At 33.9% G+C, this 26,170-nt stretch overlaps 1 protein-coding gene across 2 annotated transcripts; it reads right to left on the reverse strand.

The window, feature by feature from the left end:
• Positions 1-22,386: 22,386 nt before the first annotated feature.
• On the reverse strand, positions 22,387-25,687 carry LeuRS-m (Leucyl-tRNA synthetase, mitochondrial). 2 transcript variants are annotated; one of them, XM_073983322.1, is made up of 4 exons: positions 25,241-25,687; positions 23,378-25,181; positions 23,078-23,319; positions 22,387-23,018 (listed from the first exon to the last, which is right to left on the reverse strand). In XM_073983322.1, exons 1-4 carry the CDS (start codon positions 25,328-25,330, stop codon positions 22,536-22,538), a joined length of 2,619 nt encoding a protein of 872 aa, XP_073839423.1. In that variant the 5' UTR covers positions 25,331-25,687; the 3' UTR covers positions 22,387-22,535. The 2 variants fall into 2 exon arrangements, with proteins under 2 accessions (XP_073839423.1, XP_073839424.1); XM_073983323.1 differs by having other exon boundaries at positions 23,378-25,178; positions 25,241-25,553.
• Between the last annotated feature and the right edge of the window lie 483 nt (positions 25,688-26,170).

Consider the following 26,170-nt stretch of genomic DNA (forward strand, 5'->3'; position numbering starts at 1 on the left):
TGATTCCGTTTATTTCTGACATTCAGTCGTAATTAAACAATTTAAGTATTTTGGCGCCAAAACCTGATCTGTTGATATTATCTATTTTTTTAAAATGGAAAATACGGGTTATGGTATGTAAATTAGGATTATTATTAAAAGTGTAAATGTAATATTAGATGTGGTCATTAATTTGTTGTGTCAGTAAGTGATGGTTTTTGATGTAGTCTGTGGTATCGTCCATGTGTTCTTTGGAGTAGAACTTTCGGCTTCAGGGTGCTTTCTCGTAAAAATATGTATTTGGTGAAAGGTGAAAACAATTTTTGCGTATACTTGCTAATAAAAAAATTATCAACTTCCAGATTTCGTAAAACTTAAAAATTTTTGGTTGGAAAATCAGCGAAAACCTAAACACCTTATAGAATGAATTTCTGCAAAATTTAATCGAGGTGTCAAAGACAACTTCATGGCGGAAGTTAAAAAGCAAATTTATAATATTTGTGCATGCCTTAACCAAACATGGATAAAAAATTGGAGGTCAAAAAGTCGTGTATTACAATTTTAAAGCTTATGGTTAGCTAGCGACACAGTATTTACGCTAGAACAAGGTAATGATAAAAAGAAGAGAGGGCGCCCTAATGTGGATTATAGTGAAGGAAGAAAACTTGCTTCGGAAGTCTGCTATGAACACGGCAACAATACCAAACCCTTGGTTCATGCCGCCTCAGTTTCGGCCAATTTGTCAAAAGAAAAATATTTAAACCATGTTCTCAAGGAAGTTCGGTATCAACCAACTAAATTGAGAAAACAATTAACGTCGACAGAGAAAATTTATGAACGATATATCCAAATCTGAACCGATTTTAATATGATGTCTCAATAATGTTTTCTAGACCAAATTCCGTCACACACTTTAAATGTCATCACAATTGGACATATATAGCGTGATTGCTGCACAAAATACCTAAAATCGGGTGAAAATATATATGGGAGCTATATCCAAATCTAAACCGATTTCGATATAATTTGGCATACTTTTTTTTCTAGACGTAATTTCGTCACACATTTTAAATTTCATCGAAATTGGAAAAAATTTGCGTGTTTGTTGCACCAAATACCTAAAATAGGGTGAAAATATATATGGGAGCTATATCCAAATCTAAACCGATTTCAATATAATTTAGCAAACATATTTCTAGACCAAATCCTGCCACACGTTTCATATTTCTTCGAAATTGGACAGAAATTGCGTGTTTGTTGCACGAAATACCTCAAATCGGGCAAAAATATAAAAGAGAGCTATATCCAAATTTGAGCCGATTTCAAAATAACTTAGCAAACTTATTTCCAGTCCGAATTCCGCAACATATTCCAAATATCATCATAATTGGACAGATTTTTCGTGTTTGGTCCATCAATTACTCGAAATCGGGCGAACATATATATGAGAGCTATATCTATATATGAACCGATATCAACCAAATTTGGCAGATTAGCTTCTAAGCCGATTATAAACATCTGCACGAAATTTTGAAGGTCTAGCTTGCCCCTGTGATTTTTTGCCTCAAACACTTATCATCGGCCCCATCGTGCAGTGGTGGGATTTTGTAACTCATTTTTACTTTTACCGACAAAAATCGGTAAAATTAAATCGCAAAAAATTTTCAATAAAAGTTGGCACCACTGTTGCTATCGATTAAGGTTAGCGACCCCCTTTTTTTATCGTTAACTTACCGAAAAAATTTTTAATTACCGAAATTATGGGCATTTTAATTTTAACGACTTTTGTCGGTAAGGACAACAATGTGTTACAGAAACCCACTACAGGTATCATTGCTTTTTTTTCGACTCTTTTTGAGCTCTTATTTCATAATTTTAACTTTATTTTTATCAATAAACGAAAAACGTAAACTGAAATTCTTGACGGTTTTGTTAAACATAGATCTGTTAACATAATACTTTTCTTACGTGGTCAGTCCCTTCAGTTGTCTGCTTGGGAAACTTTCAATACAATGGCCAGTTCGAACAATCTTGTGGATTTTTCTGTTGAATGCTGCTCTCTATAGCCTCTGTTATGTTATGGTCAGATGAAGGATCGCGAAGTTGAGTTGTAGCACAGCATTTTATTTTTGAAAATGCATTCCAAATCGGTCGAACTTTGGGAATATGGCTGCAGGAATTTAAGTTGATATCTGTTTAGTTCTATTAAAGCTCTTATGTCATTCCTCTTACGTATTTGCTCATTATCTATTATCAGAAAAGAGTTTTCTAAGTCTGGTGTAATCTTCCTCCAAATACCTTCTATAAATTGTTTGAATTTGTCTGCATTCATACTTAAACTTGAAATTATATTATGGTACAAAAAACCCCTGATTTTATTTACTGCCATTAGTTACATATCGATCTTATAATGTTGGCAGCACAATTTAGGCTCATTCTATTTGGACTAAGGCTGTTTTTAAAGTATTTTTCAATTTCCGTATTTCATTTTTAAGGTTTGGAAAACATAGTTTTTTTATTGTTAAGACTGAAGTAAAAACTATGAAATAATAACTCAAAAAAACCAAAAATAAATAATTAAAAAACAATGATACCTATAACTATATTTGTTATAATAACATCAATTGATGTTATTCTTTTTTTAACAATAAAAATCAATATAAGTTTAATGTTCATTATAATAAAATGAAAGGTTTCATTTAATTTGGAAAAAGTTTCGTTTCAAATGGAAAAGGTTTCATTTCAATTGGAAAAGGTTTCATTTCCGTTGGAAAAGGTTTCATTTAATTTGGAAAAGGTTTCGTTTAATTTGGAAAGAGTTTCATTTTATTTGGAAAAGGTTTCATTTAATTTGGAAAAGGTTTCATTTAATTTGGAAAAGGTTTCATTTAATCTGGAAATGCTATATATATGGATGTACTATTTCTCACATTACAGATACCCATTTTCCGCTGATGATTTTCAATGTGGCAGAATAATGTGTTTTATTTCACAACGTTTAATGATGTTCCCTGTATTTTATATTTAAAAGTGATTTATTTGTTTTCTTATAGTAAAATTAATGTGTGGCACTAAATAATTATGTACTTCTGTTATTAATTATTCCATTCCGTTTTTCTTTCTTTCATCTGTTATTTTTTATGTATCTATGCGTCTGGTGTTGCTTTTGTTCTTGGCATTTCAAATAATAAATAAATAACCACCACCATTTATAAATGTTTGTATGTACCTTTTTTTGTGACGTTTGGGTTTGTATTTAACAAAAAAATAACAAAATAATTGTAAATATGAATATTTTTTTATTGATTTGAAAAAATGCATTCAACAATTTTTTTAATCAAGAAAATATTTTGTTTTTATCAAGCAAAATGTGGAATATTTTGATAAATATTTTTGTCAATATGTGAAATGCTTTATCAGTTCAAAATAAAAAATCGATAAATATTTTAATCAATATTACAATTTTATTTTATCAACATGTATTTTTACTTTGTGATCACAAAATTTTATCGAATTTTGTCAATATGACAATTTTTTTATTGCCGGAAAATCGATAAATTTTTGGTGGAATCTTTGAATTTCTTTATCAAATGGCTACAATTTTTTTTTCTGTGTATCGTTAATTAACAAAAATGTTCGGTTGAAATACCGAAAGTGCTATTCTGTATTTCAATGTTATCGATACAAAAATTTTACCGACGAATATCGGTAGAATGACGGAATGTTAAAGAAGATGTACGTCATTTCAAAATGAGAAGCCTATACGAAGTATATAAATTATTCTAATTTTTAATAGTTTCTTGTTATTTTTACGAGAAATGGAAAAAATCACACTTTAAACGACATAATTCAAAATTAACATAATTCAAATTTCTAATGAAATTATTTGAATCACAAGTGTATATAAAATGATTATGTTTCAAATTACATGTAGACAAATTCAACCTAAAAATTAAAAATCGTAGTTACAACTATAAATGTACGTTTACATATAACTATATTATTTTATTTTTTTATTTATTCAATTGGATTTTTATTGTAAAATCCATTGGGTATACGTATAAATTCTCATAACCCGACAAGTTCTAATGTAAACCTGTTGTAATATTCGACAAATTGGTTGAATTGTTTTTTTTCAGAATTTTTATGATGTGGAGCGGTATTTCTAATTCGATCTAATATAGACTGAAAAAGAAGATGTAGAATCCTAACATTTAATATGTATATTTTAAACAGGATTTTTTAATTTTTTTATTGATCTGTTATTTTAGAATTACGTACGTATAGGTATAATACATATTATCAGGCAATATGACGACTTTTCTTTTATTTTTGATGCCAATCGAAACCACCAATACAGTTTTATATGGGTAGAAACTGTTATGGAATATATCCTTACAAATATTTTGTTCGTACTGAAAATAGTTATTATTTTCTCAGACATTTTTCGCGAAAATCTGGAGGCTACCAAATGACCCCCAATTTCATCCATTATTTTATAAAATGTATCCATTTTCAATTTGTAAAGTGTCATAAGCTTCCTATTACTTAGATTGAAAGGATCCACCACATGTCGCAGACTTTTCTTTTTTATGCGTAAAGAAATGTATCTCAGCTTACCTTTTTATTTGCCATGAAATATATTCCAAAATCATTTCTTAAAAATTTGATTTTCATTGATTTTTTTGTTTAAAATATGAAAATTCTTTTATGTCGGTAGACTTAACGACTCCATTTTTTTCGTCGGTAACTGACCGATGATTTTCGATAAATACATACATACATATGTTTCCATAACATCCCCGAAGGGAGACTTCTCTCATATCAATGAGTGCACGCCGATTCATATTGGCTCAATGATATGGGACCTACTTTTTATCGCCGAGTTCGAACGGCGTGTCATACGACACCACTTGTAGAGACGTTTTTCATGGCTGAAATACTCAGAAAATGTCGCCAACATTACTGAGGGGGAATTTTGCCACCGTTGAAAATTTATTGATGTTGCTTGGCCTGCGATTCGAACCGCAGACCTTCTGAGTGCAAGGCGGACGTGTTAACCATTGCACCAACATAAATATCGGTAGAATTTGTATACAGAATAGCACTTACCGACAAATATCGCTAACTATCGACATTTGTCGTTAATTCTATCGGTAGAGAGTTACAGAATCCCACTACAGGGTCCTATTTCATGAAACAACTTATCGCTTTTCACTTTGTACTTATCAAAAAGTAGTTATTTTGAAAAGTGACAATTTTTTTGTTCCACAAAATTACTTTTCAATTTCTCTTCACACGTTACAAATTTTACTATCACCGTTCTCTTTCGCAAAGTTGTTGTGCTCTCTTGCTTAATTATACCCTCCACCATATGGAGGGTATAATTAAATTTGTCATTCCGTTTGTAACACATCGAAATATTCGTCGGAGACCCTATAAAGTATATATATTATTGATCAGCATAAAATTCTATGTCGATTTGACCATGTCCGTCTGTCCGCCCGTCAGTCCGTCCGTCTGTCTGTTGAAATCAAGATACAGCTCGCAATTTTAAAGACAGAGAGTCAAAATTTGGTACAGCATAAAATTCTATGTCGACAGCTCGCAATTTTAAAGACAGAGAGTCAAAATTTGGTACAGAAGTTTTTATTACTTTCAGGATGGTTGGTATTGAAAATGGGATATACCGGTCCACGTTTTGATATAGCCCCCATAGAACGGTTCCTCCCGATTTTCGGTATTTTTAAGGTTTTAGCTTCATTATCCTACCAAAATGGCTGAAATTTGGTACGTAGTCTTCTTTGGGGGTATAAATCTTTCCGCCAGAATTTTGTTGGTATCGGTCCACACCTTCATATAGCCCCCATAGAACGGTACCTCCCGATTTTCAGTATTTTGAAGGTTTTAGCTTCATTATCCTACCAAAATGGCTGAAATTTGGTACGTAGTCTTCTTTATGGGTATAAAACTTTCACCCATAATTTTGTCGGTATCGATCCACACCTTCATATAGCCCCCATAGCACGGTACCTCCCAATTTTCGGTATTTTGAGAGTTTTAGCTTAATTATCACACCGAAATGGCTGAAATTTGGTACGTAGTCTTCTTTAGGGGTATAAAACTTTCCCCCATAATTTTGTCGGTATCGATCCCACCTTCATATAGACCCCATAGAACGGTACCTCCCGATTTTCGGTGTTTTGAAGGTTTTAGCTTAATTATCACACCGAAATGGCTGAAATTCGGTACTTAGTCTACGATGGTGGTATAAAACTTTCCCACAGAACTTTGTCGGTATTGGTCCATGCCTTCATATAGCCCCCATAGAACGGTACCTCCCGATTTTCGGTATTTTGAACGTTGTGGCCTCAGTATTCCACCGAAATGGCTGAAATTTGGTATTTAGACTTCGTTGGGGGTACTCAAACTTCCCCTTTAAATTTGTCGGTATAGGTCCACGCCTTCATATAGCCCCCATGGAAAGGTACCTCCCGATTTTTCGTATTCTGAAGGTTGTGTCTTCAATATTGCATCAAAAATGGCGGAAATTTGGTATTTAATCTTCAATTTGATATAAAACTGTTCGCCAGAAATATGTCTGTACAGGTCCACGCTTTCATATTGCCCCATTTCTGACTAAAATTCGTTGGTATAGGTCCACGTTTCGATATAGCCCCCATAGAACGGTACCTCCCGATTTTCGTAATACTGAAGATTGTGACGTCAATATCCAACCGAAATGGCTGAAATTCGTTATTTCGTCTTCCAAGAGTTATAAAATATTCCAGAAGAGTATTATCAGTATAGGTCCACGTCTTCCTATATCCCCATAGAAGCGTACTTCTTGATTTTCGGTATTTTTTAAGTTTTAGCCACATTCTGTTACCGAAATATAGTTAATTTGTTATTTAGTCTTCTTTGAGCCTAAAAACTTTCCTTCAGAAATTTGTCGGTATAGATCGACGTTTTGAAATAGCTCCCATAGAATGGTGCCTCACATTGTTTTACCGAAATTGCTGAAATTTAGTATTAAGTCTTTTTCATACACGAAAGGAAACTAATTATTCCATTTTACTTCAATACAACTTGTGGTGGAGGGTATAACAAGTACGGCCCGGCCGAACTTAACGCCGTTCTTACTTGTTTTTCAGTCATCTTGCTAAGTCTCTCCGTTCTCTTGCAAAGTGTGGATGCTATTTGTTCCCCAGAAAATTTTATCATCTTTGCATTATTTTCTACTTGGCAATAATAAATAAGACATGTAAAAATGGACGCGAGAACACAAGTGAAAAGAGTGAGTAATGAAAAAATTAAATAAAATAAAAATAAAACAAAAGTAACAAGTGAGCAAAGTCTATAGTCGGGACGGGGCCGACCATGTGATACCCTACACCACTACCCCTGTGCATAAGCTTTTCACTAGTAAACATTTCTTTTAGGGAATATAATCACTACCACCAAACATAATATGTTTCTTTCTCTCTGGGACCCCCATAATCACATTTAAAACACAAAATCCGCGACCGAAACTTACTTTTCATTCGTAAAACAAATAATTTTCCTTTGCAATGAATTGTATTTCATGTTTTGTAGGGCTTTTGTTTTTAAAATACAAAACACACACATATACAAACAACAACGTTCTGTCAAAGTTAAACTTTTCAACCTACAAAAAGTTAAGCTCGACGTATTTCGGTAGTTCTCATAAGAATACATATGTTCTACTTTTTTCACCACACACGCCCTGGGTATACGTGCGTATATACATAGGTATGGGCCTATAGGTAATATTTTCTTCTTCCGTTGGAATACCTCTACTAGAAGCCGATATATTCACAAAGTATTAAACTTTGAATTTGTCTCCACATTAGTTTTACCCCATTCCGACCCCTAAAAATTATCCGACTATCACCAAAATCAATACGCTTTTTCATTTGTGGGGCCCCCATCAACCCCAAAAATTTCGTGACTATCCGATTAAAATTCCAACCTGTAGCGTGATTACAAAACAAGTAAAAAGTCGTTAAGTTCGCCCGGGCCGAACTTTTTATACCCTCCACCATAACATAGTCTTAATTAAAATGGAATAATTAGGGTCCTTTCACAAGTTTAGGTGTAACAACTTTTCGGCAATGGATAGACTCCTACTGCCTCCCACTATTGCTTAAATTACACTGTGAATACAAATGTTGTGGCAGAAATAATTCCTTTTGGAGATGAAAGCCCTTGGTGTGTATATTAAAAACCCCGAAGGACAGATGCGCCATGGGTTGAACTTCCGCGTTATGGCGTGATGAAGTTTTTGCAAGAGACCCTGTAAGCCATCATGAATTAGCATTATATCTTTGTTTGTTGTTTTTGTAGAGCACTTAAGCAACAGTGAACAAAGATATAACACTAATTCCTGATGGCCCACAGGGTCTCTAACAAAAATTTCATCACGCCATAACGCGGAAGTTCGACTCACGGCGGATCTGTCCTTCGGGGTTCATAATACACTCACCAAGGCTTTTCTTCCCCAAGAGGAATTTTCCGTGCCCCAGACTTTCACCTCCATTTTGTTGCACAGTGTTATCTAATCTCATCTAAAAAATGTGTTCAGCTAGGTGAAAGGGGCACCACCTACGGGGCTATATCAAAGAGTTTCGTAGAGATGTTTCATGGCCACTGAGAACCTCAAATGTCAAATTGCAGATAGTTCGGTTAAAAATTGTGGCTAAAATTCTCAAAATACCGAAAATCGGGAGGTACCGTTATATGGGGACTATACCAAAACATGTACCTATGCCCATATCCTTTGAGATATATGTTTGTTGATCACTAGGAACGTTAAGTGCCGAATTATAGCTAATTCGGTCTGCAAATGTGGCGAAGAACGTCAAAATACCTCAAATCCGGAGGTACCGTTATATGGGTGCTATACCAAAGAGTGGACCGATATAGCCCATTTTCGAACTTGACCTGCCTATGGAAAAAAGACCCTCGGGTTCAAAATTTCAGCACTCTATCTCAATTATTGCGGACGCTAGAGTGATTACAACAGACGGACGGACGGACATGGCTACATCGTCTTAGAATTTTATCCTGATCAAGAATATATATACTTTATAGGGTCGCAAATGATTAGTTCGATGTGTTACAAACGGAATGACAAACTTACCATACTATGGTGGAGGGTATAAAAATGTGTTCAGCTAGGTGAAAGGTACCACCTACGGGGCTATATCAAAGAGTCAACCTATCTTTAAATATCTTGGCGGAAAAGTTTTATAGCTGCAGGGAACTTTAAGAGTCAAATTGAGGGTAGTTTCACCAAAACAATGTAGACCCTCAAAAATGGACCCATGTTGACGAATTTTAGTGAAGAAATTTCGTGACCACTGAAAATTCCCGAAAATCGGGAGGTACAGTTATATGTGGGGATATACCTAAACATGGACCTATATTGACGATTATTTTTGAATAGACAAAATTGTACCTAAAATTCTCAAAATACCGATCATTACAGCTAGTTCGGTTAAAAATTGCAGCTAAAATTATCAAAATACCGAAAATCGGGAGGTACCGATATACCAAAACATGGACCTATGTTGACGATTTTTCGTGGAGATGTTTCATGACCACTGAGAACCTCAAATGTCAAATTGCAGATAGTTCGGTTACAAATAGTAGCTAAAATTCTCAAAATACCGAAAATCGGGAGGTACCCTTATATGGGGGCTATACCAAAACATGGACCTATGTTGACGATGTTTGGTTGAGATATTTCATGACCACTGAGAACCTCAAATGGCAAATTACAGCTAGTTCGGTTAAAAATTGTAGCTAAAATTCTCAAAATACCGAAAACAGGAGGTACCGATATATGGGGGCTATACCAAAACATGGACCTATGTTGACGATGTTTCGTGGAGATGTTTCATGACCACTGAGAACCTCAAATGTCTAATTGCAGATAGTTCGGTTAAAAATTGTGGCTAAAATTCTCAAAATACCGAAAATCGGGAGGTACCGTTATATGGGGACTATACGAAAACATGTACCTATGCCCATATCCTTTGGGATATAAGTTTGTTGATCACTAGGAACCCTATGTGCCAAATTATAGCTAATTCGTTCTGCAAATGTGGCGAAGAACGTCAAAATACCTCAAATCCGGAGGTACCGTTATATGGGGGCTATACCAAAGAGTGGACCGATATAGCCCATCTTCGAACTTGACCTCCCTATGAGAAAAGACCCTCGGATGCAAAATTTCAGCACTCTATCTCAATTATTGCGGACGCTAGAGTGATTACAACAGACGGACAGACGGACAGACGGACATGGCTAGATCGTCTTAGAATTTTATCCTGATCAAGAATATATATACTTTATGGGGTCGCAAATGATTAGTTCGATGTGTTACAAACGGAATGACAAACTTAATATACCCTCCATACTATGGTGGAGGGTATAAAAATGGAAAAATTTGATATATTACTGACTTTTGCGATATCTCGGTTGTTTGTCCACTTACACCAACATACTTAGCATCAATATAAAGGAGATCTTTTCTTCTTCCATTGACGGGCTTTCCTTTTGGAATACTCCTACCACAAGCGGAGATATTCGCATAAGAAAACAATGTTGAGTTTTCTCCACATAAGTTTTTTTTCGTATTCCGACTCCTGAATATTATCCGACCATCAATAAACTTAATAAGATTCTTCCTCTGTGGGACCCGCATCAACTCCCAAAAAATTCTTGACGATCCGATCAAAATTGCAACCTGTAGCGTGATTACAAAAAAATCGGAAAATGGGATGCATTACCGACTATTGCGATATCTCTGTTGTTTGAGCACCTACGACCAACTATGACAACCTACTGTACATCGTTGTAAAGGTGATATTTTCTACTTTCATTAGCAGGTTTTGGTTTTGATATACCCCTTATACTCGTAGATGCGAAGATATTTGCTTCGAAATAAAACGTTGGCTTTTTCTCCTAATAAGTTTTTTGACCATTCCGACCCCTGAATATTATCAAAATTGCGACCTGTAGCGTGATTACAAGGTTTAGATGGACAGACGGACGAACGGACACATAAAGTATCAGTCAGCTATATAAATTGAAACACTTTTTTCTCAAAAAAACTTATGTATTTAGGGGGTTTTCAAAATTATGGGCGAACCGACAGAAGTCTCCCTTGTCCCGTATGGGAAGTTTGTGGAACAATTATATATGAACCGACAAAAATATGGATTAGGATTATAGTTCAAAAGTGTTGCGGAGGAGGTACATAACAAATTGGAACGACATAGTCCATTATGGAAGTGGATTTTATTTTGGGAGTCATATTTTTCGATAGATATCGCGGCCACTATTCATTTCAGTTTGCACCAGTATGCCAGGAAGCATAGACTTGTCCACGGAAAACATAATATCGCTGTAAACAGGACCACGACGAACATCATCGGTATACATTTCTAAAGGATCTTTGAACAGACTCTACACTGCACTTAGACACAAATGTTGAACTCTTGTGGGGGACGTACCTGAGGAGAGGACCGATATGGGCCATTTTGAAAGTAAATTGGTTGCCCGGTCAAGAGATATTGTGCATACCATTTTAGTGACATGTTTTAAACATTGGGGGGAAGTACCGGAAATTGGGAAGCGGCATTGCCCATCTTCGAACTGAAACTAAGTTTAGACAAATATGACGAAGGCCAAAATTGGGACCAAATCGGTTGATCAGTTCGAGAGTTTTCGTGCTCTCTAGCTACTACATATGGTCACATAGGAAGTTTTTTTCACCATTCGGGCTGTTTTCTCAAGAAGTATGGACTTGCCCTGAAAAAACTTTTACTGTCGCATTTGAAGAAGCGAATGCAAGTTGCTTCAACAAAAATCAAAGCGATCTGAGAGCAGGCCTTAAAGTAAACTTATCCAAAATGTTGTGTGGGAGTTACCCGAAGGAGTGGTTGAGTTACCGACAATTATCGGTAAAATTAAAATGCTTATAATTTCGCGAATTACCGATGTTTTTCGGTAAGTTAGCGACGAATAAAAAGCAATCGTAAAGTTGTACCGATAGCAAGAATGTTGTCAACTTTTATTTGAACTTTTCATTCATAATTTTGCGGTTTAATTTGACCGATTTTTTCGGTAACTCAAAAAATAAGTTAGAGAATCGCACTACTGATCTATATCTGGTAGATATATTAGGATGTGTAAAGTATGGACCAAATCGGTCACTTATCATATGCACAATTTTTCCGAACATTTTTGAACTTTTGTGGGGGAAGTACCTGAAGGAGTGGACTGATATGGTTTATCTTCGAACTTAAACTAAGTTTAACAAAATATTACAAATCCCATCATTTGGACCAAATCGGCAGATCCGTTCGAGAGTTATCTTGCGCTCCAACCACTACACACGGTGTCAGGTTATTTTCTCAGAAAATATGGACTTGCCCCTGATGAAACTTTTACCATCATATGGGGGGATGCGAAAAAATTTTCCGAACATTTTTGAACTTTTGTGGGGGAGGTACCTGAAGGTGTGGACCGATATGGCCCATCTTCGAACTTAAACTAAGTTTGGACAAAATATTACGAAACCAAATTTCGGACCAAATTGGCTCATCCGTTCGAGAGTTATCGTGCGCACCAGCCAGACAGACAGGGGGACGGACATTGCTAAATCGACTCCAAATTGTCTGAAACGGATTTCGTCCAAACATACTTGGGGTCTAAAACCATTACATATTTCGTTGAGGCACATTTTGCCCGTATGAAAGTGTATGTTAGGGTTATGACTTTTTTACAACCTCATATCCCTGTATCATAGCGTGATGAGTTTTGCCATAAGATTACATAAAATCTTAATTATAAGGTGATTCGGTGAAAAAACCTCACGCACAAAATGATTTTAAAATTTGAATTTGTCAAAATTATGGACAATTTTTTGAAGTCACTGAAAACAGATATATAATTGAAAATAAACTTTAGAGCCACATGAGATAATTAAAATGACATAAAATTTATTTCTCACTATTTTTCTTCAATTCTGAGAATCGTAAAAATGTCGTAAACGGTTTTATTCAAAAATATCATTTTTTAACAAAAAATTTTAAATTTTTTCAAAATGACTTTTTTCGCGACTTTTTTAATATTTGAATGAAATAAACGTTAGTATAGTTATTAGTAGGCTTATATTTATTCATTCGTGCAACAAAAAATATTTTTTTGAAAAATTTTTTTTTTTCATTTCATATATTTTTTCAAAAAAATATATTTTTTTTTTTAAATCGATTTGTGCGTGAACTTTTTTTATATTTCAATGGAATAAACAATAGCATAGTGATTAATAGGCAAAAGTTCATTCATCCCTGCTACAGGAAATCATTTTTGAGGAAAAATGTCAAAAAGTCATAACCCTAGTGTATATACCCTGGTTAGCATAAATGCTGAGGGTATAATAAAATATGTAAAATAAAATAGAATAAAATAAAAATAAACTCTCAATTAGAGTTTAGTGACTAATCTTTAGTCTAAACTTAAACTTTAGTCTAAGTGCAAAACCGAGAAACATCCATGTGTGGGGTGGCTCGGAGGATGGAAATTCGAAATGGAGTGCTTCAATATACAATTTTCAAAAACAAATAATAATGTTTGTGAAGGAACAAAGAAAAATTTTAAATTAATTCATTTTTGGAGGAAAATTTCAAGATTTTGAGAATTGACTGAAGGCTTGTCATGTACACACATACAAAAAGGGTTCATCGGCCCGACAGCCTGACCGATAGGTGAGTGGAGGCCTTATGTGTTTTGTATTTTGAAAACAAAAGCCAAACAAATCATGAAATTCGATTTATTGTAAGGAAAATTATTTGTTTCTACGAATGAAAAAATATTTAATATATTTTAATCGCGGTTTTGTGTTTTGAACGGGATTTCGTCATAACGTATTGGGACGACCCAAGAGCGCTTTTGTCGTGGGATGGTGAATTATTTTAGTACGCCGCTTTGAATATTAGGAATGGGCGTAAAAGTCTAATTCAGGCCTTCACATGATACAATGAATAGGTAGCAGCAACTGCCGTTTTTGGTAACATAAGATGTCAAAATTTGACATAAATTCAATGCAATTGACACATTATGTTACTTACCATCAGCTGGGCTGATAATGCTACCTGTTCATTGCATGGTAGAACAAGAAAAGGTAGCAGCAATACCCAGCTGACTGAACTGGGCTGTAGTGTTAGTGTCAAATTCCATACGACATTTTATATATTTATTTCTATGTTCTATGTATAATAGGGATATATATTTTTTGAAGAAAAAAATTATTCATCTGAAATAAAAACAATTTCCCATAAAGACTCCTTCATATCAATGACATGTAACCTCCTCCAGGTCCGAACGACATGTCGCACACTAAAACACCACTTATAGAGGCGGTACAATATTTGTTAATATGTGTGGTATTTTATTAAACTTGAAAATAATAAAGCCCTAATAAACATGTGCTTTTTGTTTTCAAAAACAAAAGATTGAAACAGCTTCTCTTTTTTCAATGAATTACGAGCGACCCCAAACATTTTGGCAAGAATTCTACTTCCTGCGTGATATTGTGTATTTAGTGGAATGATACGGAAACATTCAAACTGAAAATCTAACCAGTTTTCATTCATGTTTTTCAAAATATTCAATCAAATGTGAAAAATTATTAGTTTTTTAAATTCCAATAATTTATAGACATTTCCTTATTTTGTTTACATTTATATTTGACACTAACGTTCCAAACAAAAACAAATTCCTTTGTGGTTGTTGTTCGAGTTGTATTTGTTGTAGTATTAACTTTACCTTGTCCCAGATAGCATTTAGAAGACTGTTTTTTCAAAAATCACATTGAGGAGTCTTTTTAGAGTCCTTTTGGTGATCAAAAATTGATTAAGTCGCTTGTGTGATCAGAAAGGGACTCGAAAGTGACTCCCTGTAATGATTAAAAAGAGTTCAATTGAAAATACAACAACAAATGTGTAGCAATCACAAATAAGTCATTGAGGTGTTTAAAATGTGACAATTTTTGTTATTTATTGTCACATTTTGATCATCTGGAAGATTGAAAAATGCTTAATCAAAAAGGGTCATACAGGTGTTTGAAAAGTGATTATAATTATGTATACTCTGATCATATTTTGAACAGTTAGGTGATTAAAAACTGATTGCTTTGTTTTATTTTTATTTGGTTGTAAATAAAAAAATAAAATTCTCATATACACTTTCTACAAAATTTTGATATAAATGTAACGTATAATATTAAAGGTACAGACAAACACAACACAACAGGTTTTGCCATGTGAAATGAAGAAGCAGTATACTAACCACCAAGCAACATAAAGGATAATTAAAAGACATAACAAAGCAGAAAAGACTATAAAACAAAGGAAAGAAACAAAGAAGAATAAAAAGAAAATTTTTTTAATTTATTTCGTCTAACAAAAAGACTCATAAATGACTCCCTAAAGACTCATAAATGATTATAAACATGACTCTAAAAAGACTCGAAAAAGGGTCCGAAATTAATCAACAAAACACCAATAAATGATTGAAATACGACTCGAAAAAGACTCATTTGTGATTTGTTTAGAAGAGTCGCCTGAGGTTATGTTTTCCTACCGACAAAGGAGTCATTTATGATCAGAAAATGAGCTCATATTCTAGCTTTTTAATCGTGCAGTCGGATCAAAAAAGACTCGAATTTGATTAAAATTTTCAAAAAATGCTGACTGGGGTATTTGTTCTACCATGTATTCATTGTATCATGGGCCTTCATTATGTATTTTTTAAGGGCGAAACTTATAACTCTGCGTGTTGCGTGTGCGTTCAAAAAACAAAAACAAAATACTTGTATTTCAAATTGATTATAGTTTTCGCCCTAATAAATTATTATTCAATAAACCACCATACCATTGCTATCGAAAACGATATCGTTTTCGAATGTTTCTCGATAGTTTTGCGGATCTTTTTCTACAACGACACACGAGAATGAATTGAAAACGATTCATTCATTGCTCAGTTTGTGGCAGGAAGCCCTTCGATTTCGAATATCGGCAATAATATTATTAGCGAATGAATGACGACAGTTTCTACGATAGTGGCGAAAATAATTTTTTGTGGAATTTCTTGATGTTCCTGTTACGTACCTTTTCCGTTTTTATTTCATTGTTATGTTTGCGACTCAATATGGAACTGTTGATAAACTTATGGTCTGTTCCAGAACTGCAAGAATCTACTTGTTTTTACTATTTTTTTCGATAACATAAAGGAAAAAATGTTATCGTAGTAAAAAGTAGCAGCTTCTTGCAGGTTCTGGAACAGAGGAATTGTTGTCTCGTGTTTGGAAACCTACCTATATATTATGCGTGTCTGCAAAGATTTAAATACTTTAAGATTGGAAAACTCAATTGTTTCTTGCTCCGTTCCAGTACCTGCAAAAAGCTACTATTTTTTACTACGATAACATTTTTTCCTTTATGTTATCGAAAAAAATAGTAAAAACAAGTAGATTCTTGCAGTTCTGGAACAGACCATAAGTTTATCAACAGTTCCATATTGAGTCGCAAACATAACAATGAAATAAAAACGGAAAAGGTACGTAACAGGAACATCAAGAAATTCCACAAAAAATTATTTTCGCCACTATCGTAGAAACTGTCGTCATTCATTCGCTAATAATATTATTGCCGATATTCGAAATCGAAGGTTTTCCTGCCACAAACTGAGCAATGGATGAATCGTTTTCAATTCATTCTCGTGTGTCGTTGTAGAAAAAGATCCGCAAAACTATCGAGAAACATTCGAAAACGATATCGTTTTCGATAGCAATGGTATGGTGGTTTATTGAATAATAATTTATTAGGGCGAAAACTATAATCAATTTGAAATACAAGTATTTTGTTTTTGTTTTTTGAACGCACACGCAACACGCAGAGTTATAGGTTTCGCCCTTAAAAAATACATAATGAAGGCCTGAATTAGACTTTTACGCCCATTCCTAATATTCAAAGCGGCGTACTAAAATAATTCACCATCCCACGACAAAAGCGCTCTTGGGTCGCCCCAATACGTTATGACGAAATCCCGTTCAAAACACAAAACCGCGATTAAAATATATTAAATATTTTTTCATTCGTAGAAAAAAATAGTAAAAATTAGTAGATTCTTGCAGTTCTGGAACAGACCAAATATTTATCAATAGATGGAGTTAAGCTCTGTTGTTACGATATCATAACAACATTCTGTTAAGTAGTTAATCATTTTAGGCGGTTTTAACCGCAAAGTTCATATTCAATGAACTGGAAACTGCTATGGAATACAATCCTGAGTCCAACTTTTTGCTTTCCTACAATTTCTATAATCCGAATTGCGCTTTAATGGGGTTTTTATCATCAACATACCCCTGTTGTTAGTAAAATGTTTATATACTTTGTTTCATAAACATTTGTGCATAATGCATATTTTCCAGTCTTTACAGTTCTATGTCTTTGCTGTCTGCGTACTCGATAATTTGTAATAATTATTACAAATGTTTCAAATTTTGACAGTTGTATAAAGGAAAAGTTGCTGAAAAAATTGTTTTAGCAACATTAATGGATACTTTACACGATATGTAATTAGTAAGTAAAAAGACACACCAATTGTCTTTATCAACAATTATTGTTTATATTTGGTGTGTCTTTTTACTTACTAAATGTTGCTGAAACAATTTTTTCAGCAACTTTTCCTTTATACAACTGTCAAAATTTGAAACATTTGTAATAATTATTAGTGTTGGGCAATCTCGTTCATTAAGCGGATCGATCTTTTTCATTCCGTTCACCAAAAAGATCCGGATCTTTCACTTCGTTCGTTGGCTCTTTTTCGTTCAACAATACATTTGACTGTGTTATTTTCTTTTGAAGTCGTTCGTTCTCCGCTGCATATGACTCCGTCGTTCTTTTCACCGAATCGTTCTTTTGAAAATGTTCGTTCACGAATGACACATTGTGTGCTAATGGGGGTGGTTTTGTTTCTGGATTTGATATGAAAGAACCAGATGAACGAATGATGCAAAAGAAAGATATGACCGAGATGTGTTGTTACTGAGCGAGAGTAGCTCTCTGAATCATTGTTTGTTTTGTGTGGAAATTTGTGCTGCTTGACTGCAAAACCAATGCATTCGTTTTTTTTTTTGCTTGCTTGTGTGTATGCAAAGCTAATGGTGGTGGTTTTGTTTTGTAAGCAGCAATGACTCGGTCATCGGGGATCTAAATGAACGATATAAAAGAATGAGCTGGATACGGATCCGTTCGTTCTTTTCACGGAATCGTTCCTTTGAACCGGTTCGTTCATGAACGACACAACTCTAATAATTATTACAAATTATCAAAGACATAAATACAACAAGATAAGACATTATTTTGCTATCATTCTTCAGTGAATGGATTTTGAATTCAAAGACATAAAGTAATAAAGACCTGACAAAATGCATGCAACAAAAAAATGTTTATGAAACAATGTATAGGAACATTACCCTTAACAGATTGCAGTTAATTCAAAATCGCAACCAAGGAGGAACATTTCATGTAATGGTATCAGAAACGAAATTTGTGAATTCAAGGATCTATTCAAGAATAATTCCATGTCAATTGGATCGGTAAATTCGGTTAAATACGTAAAAATGTATAAAAGAAAAAAATGTTATATCACCATATCGTAACATAACATTATGTTAAATTCAAAAGCCATTCACTGAAGAATGATAGCAAAAGAAATGTCTTATCTTGTTGTATTTATGTCTTTGTTGAATTCAAAGATATAAATACAACAAGATAAGACATTTCTTTTGCTATCATTCTTCAGTGAATGGCTTTTGAATTTAACATAATGTTATGTTACGATATTGTGATATAACATTTTTTTCTTTTATACATTTTTACGTATTTAACGGAATTTACCGATCCAATTGACATGGAATTATTCTTGAATAGATCCTTGAATTCATAAATTTCGTTTCTGATACCATTACATGAAATGTTCCTCCTTGGTTGCGATTTTGAATTAACTGCAACCTGTTAAGGGTAATGTTTCTATACAAAGTTTTGTAAACATTTTTTTGTTGCATGCATTTTGTCAGGTCTTTATTACTTTACGTCTTTGTTGAATCAAAGATATAAATACAACAAGATAAGACATTTCTTTTGCTATCATTCTTCAGTGAATGGCTTTTGAATTTAACATAATGTTATGTTACGATATGGTGATATAACATTTTTTTCTTTTATACATTTTTACGTATTTAACGGAATTTACCGATCCAATTGACATGGAATTATTCTTGAATAGATCCTTGAATTCATAAATTTCGTTTCTGATACCATTACATGAAATGTTCCTCCTTGGTTGCGATTTTGAATTAACTGCAACCTGTTAAGGGTAATGTTTCTATACAAAGTTTTGTAAACATTTTTTTGTTGCATGCATTTTGTCAGGTCTTTATTACTTTACGTCTTTGTTGAATTTAACATAATAGGTGTGTACGATAACCCAATAATTTGTACAAATTCGTACAAATTTTTACTGAATGCTGTTCGATAACAAAATTATCCAGTAAAAGAGAGCGAGATTGGAGAGATTTTTGGAGAGTTTTGTGACTGAGAACTTGCAAATTTTTGCTGGGAAAATTTGTCCCGCAAAAATTTGCAAGTCTGATCAGCTGATTTGAAAACATTTGTTTTGTTTTATTTTTTATTCTTGTTTGGCGAAAACAAAAATAAATATTGAAATATCAAAAAAATTAACATCAAAAGCTGAAAAATATAAAAAAAAATCATGGAAAACAAGAACATCAAATTGATGCAAAAACTTTTCTTCTTCTTCTTTTTCAAAACAGTTGATTCCTTGCAAGTTTTTACAAATTGTTGTTCGATAACTTTCTGCAATTTTTCTTGCTTGAGAGAGTAAAATTCACTGAGAGAGGTTGCTGGAATTGACTGAGTAATTTTTGCTGGGAAAGTTATCGTACACACCTAATGTTATGTTACGATATGGTGAAATTACATTTCTATCTTTTATTCATTTTTACGTTTTTAACCGAATTTACCGATCCAATTGACATGGAATTATTCTTGAATAGATCCTTGAATTCATAAATTTCGTTTCTGATACTATTACATGAAATGTTCCTCCTTGGTTGCGATTTTGAATTAACTGCAACATGTTAAGGGTAATGTTTCTATACATAGTTTCGTAAACATTTTTTTGTTGCATGCATTTTGTCTGGTCTTTATTACTTTATCTGGGTTATCATGAATATTTCCCGCGGAATTTTCCGCATGGAAAATAATTTTGAAAAGTGAAATTCTTTTAAAATAGATATTTTAAAGTGCTAAAAACTACTAGAATCAATTAATTATTCAATATTCTCACCAAATGGACATAAATATTCCCTTTTTGGACTTAAATATGGAAATAAAAAATTGTAAAATTGGGGAAAGGGAAAAAATCCGCACGGAATTTTTATTCATGATAACCCTGTATGTCTTTGAAATTATCGAGTACGCAGACACACTTATTATACGTAGCATTTGTATCAAAATTATTTGAAAAAAGCAAATGGGATTTGTTTACAAACAACATAATTTTTTTTTTTTGAAACAAAAAAAAATTTCAAATTAAAAAATGTTTCTCGAAAAAATTTTTCCTGTGAAGAAAAAACATTCACCAAATTTTCGAAAATGATATCGTTTTCGGACTTTTGACGAACAAAAGAACAACGTGCTTGTGTACACACAAAAAACATTTGCAAACATAGTCGTTTTCAAAAGTTGTGCCGAACATTCGAATAATATCAGCAGCAACTGGTATGGGGGGAAATAACAAATATGTATTTCAGATCTATCTTATATATATAAATGAGCTTGGTGATAAGGTACTGACTGACTGACTGACTCATCATCAACGCCCAGCCAAAACGGCTAAAGCTAGGAGCTTGAAATTTTACCAGTGGTATGATTGTACCATGGTAATACCTTAAACCGTCGTATTTTACTGGTTAAAGAATTTGTAAATAGGAACGGGTGAAACTATACTCTGCATTTTAATTTATTTATTTATTATCCTCCTTTATATTCGTGTGAATTCTCCGCTAACGAAGTAGCGGGCACGTGCTAGTCAAGAATATACATACATACAGTTTGCCAAGGAAATGTTTTCAAACTGAGAAAACGAACACTTTTCATGCATTAATTAGTAAAAAAGACATATAGTTGTGATAAAAATGTCGGTACCCCCTTGGTCCATATGGTAACCCTCTTAGTGGGGATATTCCATGCCTAATATTGTTGATACTTGTTAGCAACTAATCCTTGTTAAGAATAAAATTCATAAAATGTCATGATTTTTTAACATTTACCGAAAACATGGGGTATTTTGGAACCTGAATTACATTTTGAAAACATTTTCTTGGCACCTTGCATTACATGTTTATTATTCTTTTGGTTATTATTGTTGAACTAAGTGGGGTAATTTTTTATTTATCCATTCAATTTGTTCTCAAATAAGTCGACCAATTAATTTTTGCAAAAAACCCGACATTTTTATCACAAGTATTTGTCATTTTTACTAATGCATGAAAAGTGTTCGTTTTCTAAAATTGAAAACATTTCCTTGGCAAACTGTACATACATATGTATGTGTAGAACAACTTTATTTTGAACTTGGCAAGAATATTTATCGTTTCCTTATTTTTGGAAGGAAACGACAGGAATTTTAAAACCTTACTGAAACTTGGGTAAGTCTTTAACAACTATGCGGCGTCAATGTGGTCCGCAAATAAAAGTGCAACGCAATGTGAAAAAAATTCAAGACTGTGAGAATGTCAACCTGAGAGCTGCCTCCTCCATAACTTCGTGGTTTTAAAAAATCCCCACTAAATATCATCATCGCCCGACACGATCAAAGACGTAACTAAAAAATATAAATTCGTTTTCCGATTGAATCTGATACATATGTATATAATGCTAAATAATAATAAGAACGATCCTATTCAAGAAATTGCAGTTCGGAAAAGGGTTTAACATTTCATATGTTGTTGTAATAAAAGAGCAAAAAACCAAGAGTATCCGCTGTTTTGAGTGTCATTACGTACTCTCATTCGTACATTATTGATATTTATCAAAAGGCTTGCCCTCGTAAGATTGATATTCTATAAAACAGTTATCGTTTTAAATTGTTTTTTGCTTCTCCTTTTTTTCGTTGTTTTCTGAGTTACATCTCTGGGCATTTCAGGTGACAATATGCATTTCCCATAAACAGAATTTCTTTATACATTTACCTTTTCATACTGTTTATATTAAAAAACACCCTCTATTCCAATTTCTTTTGTATTTCCACTTTTCCCAAAGTCTTTGTAGAAGATATTTTCTTATTTAAAAAATCTTAAACATATACATAAATAAAATACATTAACAATTAACTAATTAAGTTGAACGATCGACACAATGCCATGGAATCTTGTTCTAATGCCCAACATCTTCAGTGGCATTTGCTGAAGACTTTTTCGTTTCCTCCTTTACCTTATCCACATAAATATTAAGAATTGCTTCGATGCCCGGATACAAAACGAAATTTGTTGTGCGTATTTTCTTATCTATCAAATATGATGTAACCGAATCCGTATTAAATGCCAAATCCAAAGCATCATTATGTGTAACCTTATCGATATGACTACGTGGAATCTTAATGCAACAATTTTCGAAGCCGTTAACTTTAACGGCTAAATCCAGTTGATAGTGTTGATCGATTTCTGGCCATTTTTGTGAGAGAACATCTTTGTCCCATTGCAATTCGTTGGATGAAGAATTTATGCGATTGCTAGCTGAGGCAAACTTGGACCATAACTCAGAAGCAAAATGTGGAGCCATAGGTGCCAACATAATGATTTGTGAGGCCAATGCTCGTTCAAATTGTTTGCTATAACGCATAACATGTTTGGGTGCCCGCTGAAACAATAAACGCGATAGAATCGTCACAATTTAAAACAAGAAATAAAATAACTTACTCTCAATGAATTTGTGAGTCCTTGCATTTTTGAGATAGCCACACTTAGTTGATGGGTATGGCGGTAATTGAATGTGGCTCCTTTGACGTAGAAATTTCTGGCATCAAACATTTTTTCTTCTTCATCTTGGAATTCTTTCGAATTTATATCAATCTTAGCATCGTCCGGTGAAGATCGCATTTCACAAAACTCATTTACGGTTAGCCATAGACGTTTTTGCCAATTCAAAATACCAGGAAAAGCTAAAAAAACAAGTAAACGTAAAGGAATTCGTTTGTTGGACATAAGCACCAAACCTACTTGCACTAGACCAATTCCTATGTGACGTTGGTGCCACGTCTGCCAATATGATCAGTCTTGTAGTATCAGTTCCATAGTCTCGGAACATATCGGTGGGATCAACGCCATTCATTTTGGACTTGGACATTTTTTCCCATAGCATAACAACCGGTTCTTTAGTTTCCTTCAGCACTGCTTGATTCTTTTTGGCATTAACAATATCTACTTCATGCTCCTGAACGTAACGTCCGCTACCTTTAACACGGAATGTACGACCCATTACCATACCTTGGACAAGCAGGCGTGAAAATGGTTCCGAACAATTGACAACTCCTTGAGAGTGAAGGAAATGATTCATAAACCGAGCGTAATACAAATGCAACACTGCATGTTCCTTGCCACCAATGTATAAATCAACTGGCATAGCTTTAGAAATGATATTTTCATCAAATATTTTATCGGTATTGGCGGGATCCAAAAAACGCAAGTAATACCACGAAGAATCCACAAACGTGTCCATAGTATCCGATTCCCTTAAAGCATTAGGGTTTTGACATTTGGGACATGTACATTTGAGGGCCTCTTCACGATTTTTATCTATCTTGGATTTCTCTGGCAAAATAACTGGTAGCTGTTCATCGGGAACTGGAACTACTCCGCATTTATCACAGTGCACTATCGGTATAGGCGTTCCCCAGTACCGTTGTCTTGAAATTAGCCAATCCTGGAGTTTTGATGATAATTTATAACCACCCAATTTTAATCTCTTGGCTGTTTCCAAAATCTCGTGGCGTATGTGTTCTAGATCCTTTTTAGCCACCTTCAATTCTTCGTTTGCAAAAAATGACAAACTCAGTGATTCTTGCAATTCTTTATCCTCATCCCGAAAACTGGGTGCAGCGAGGTATACGTCACATTTATCTGCAAATGCTGGTGTGTCATTAAATATGACCGGCATTATTGTGCCGGTAAAAGGATTCTCGATGGTTATACTAAAAGAATCATTCTTGTCTTTGGCCAAATAATGGCTTGTCTTAAGGACAACGAAAGCATTTGGGTCTTTGAAATGTTCTGGATTTTTTGTCCAAACTCTTAATTTGACAGACGCCGATGTTAATAATTGAAAACCATAGCCATCACATTCTCCAATCCAATGCCTTTGAAGATTAATTATATCGCGCCAATCAATAAGTGTCGGGTCATCTAAGCCTTCTAACAATTGTTCGGCAAATGCGGTGGTCTTTATAAACCACTGTTTTAAAAGTTTCTTCTCCACCTTTGCACCCGATCTCCAGGAACAGCCATTAGCATCCACTTGTTCATCAGCTAATACCGTCTTGTCAACGGGATCCCAATTTACCAAAGCTTCATTTTGATATGCCAATCCCTCTTTATGCAGCATAAGAAACAATTTCTGTGTCCATTGATAATACTCAGGACTGCATGTTGACATTTCATGTTTCCAGTCGAACGAACAACCTAAATCCTCCAATTGTTTTTTCATTTGTGCTATATTTTGTTCCGTCCATTCCTTGGGCTCGACGCCACGTTGTATTGCTGCATTTTCCGCCGGCAAACCAAAGGCATCCCATCCTATTGGCTGAAAGACATTGAGGCCACACATACGCTGAAAACGTGCCACAGTATCACTGATGGTATACACTCGCACATGACCCATATGTAAATTTCCCGAAGGGTAAGGGAACATTGAGAGAACATAGAATTTGTTGTCTAATGATTTCAAATCGAAATTTCCCTGATTAAGGCAACTGCGCCAATGTTTTTCTATGCGATGCTTGACATCGGTGGTAAGTTCCGAATTCTTCTAAATGTGGAAAGCAACGAAATGACTACTGATTGCATCATTGAATTCTGTTTACCTACCTTGGATTCCGTGCACGCCTGTGTCAACCATCTTCTTCTGTAGACATTTGTGATATGGTGAAAAATGCGTGGCCGTAAAAATATATTCATATTAATATTAATCTAATTGATAATTTTTACGAAGAGATGTATCACAATTCAACTTCAAGTTGCAACTTGGCTTTCAGTTATAAAAACATTAACAGCTGTTTTAAACATACATATGTACATCACGGCTGCCAGATTTGACGATTTTTTGGTCAAAAATTAATAAATGACGATTTGACGATTTTTACCCAAAAAATTACGATTTTGGATATTTTGCTAACACTATTGTCCTGTTCCCGTACTTTATAAAGTGGTAAAAGTCGTAAAAGTTGTAAAAGTCGTAACCGATTTTCATATAAATTTTGTGTACGGGAACGCAAAATGTGTAAAAGTGGTAAAAATTGTAAAAACTTTTTAGTTCTGGAACAGAGCGTATGTTTACATTTACGAAATCCATTCGATTTCAACTGTCAATTCCATTGCTCAAACGTCAAATGAAATCCACTCGATTTCAGATGAGTTTTCATTTGACGTATAGGCAAAGGAATTGACAGTTGAAATCGAGTGGATTTCGTAAATATAAACATAATATAATACAGTAATTTTTTATGACTTGTAAAATATGATCAAATATTCGTAGTTAATTTTAATTGTAAAACAATAATCACATATGTACATATGTTTGGGTGTATATGCAAAGGAATTCTTAAAAAGAAACAAACTGAATTCTTTGGAAACAAGCAATATACATATAATGGCACTGCTCCAAAATCTGCAAAAATCTCCTCTTTTTTGGCTAATTTATAAAGGAACAAAAAGTCAAAATTTCAACAATAGTAGGTAGATTCTGTTCTGATCTGGGCAATTAACAGCGTTAAATTTTATATTGAGCTTTGAGCAGAA

The sequence above is a fragment of the Musca autumnalis genome, unplaced genomic scaffold, assembly GCF_047663935.1.
Source record: "Musca autumnalis isolate F117 unplaced genomic scaffold, ASM4766393v1 scaffold_4, whole genome shotgun sequence".
NCBI lineage: Eukaryota > Metazoa > Arthropoda > Insecta > Diptera > Muscidae > Musca > Musca autumnalis.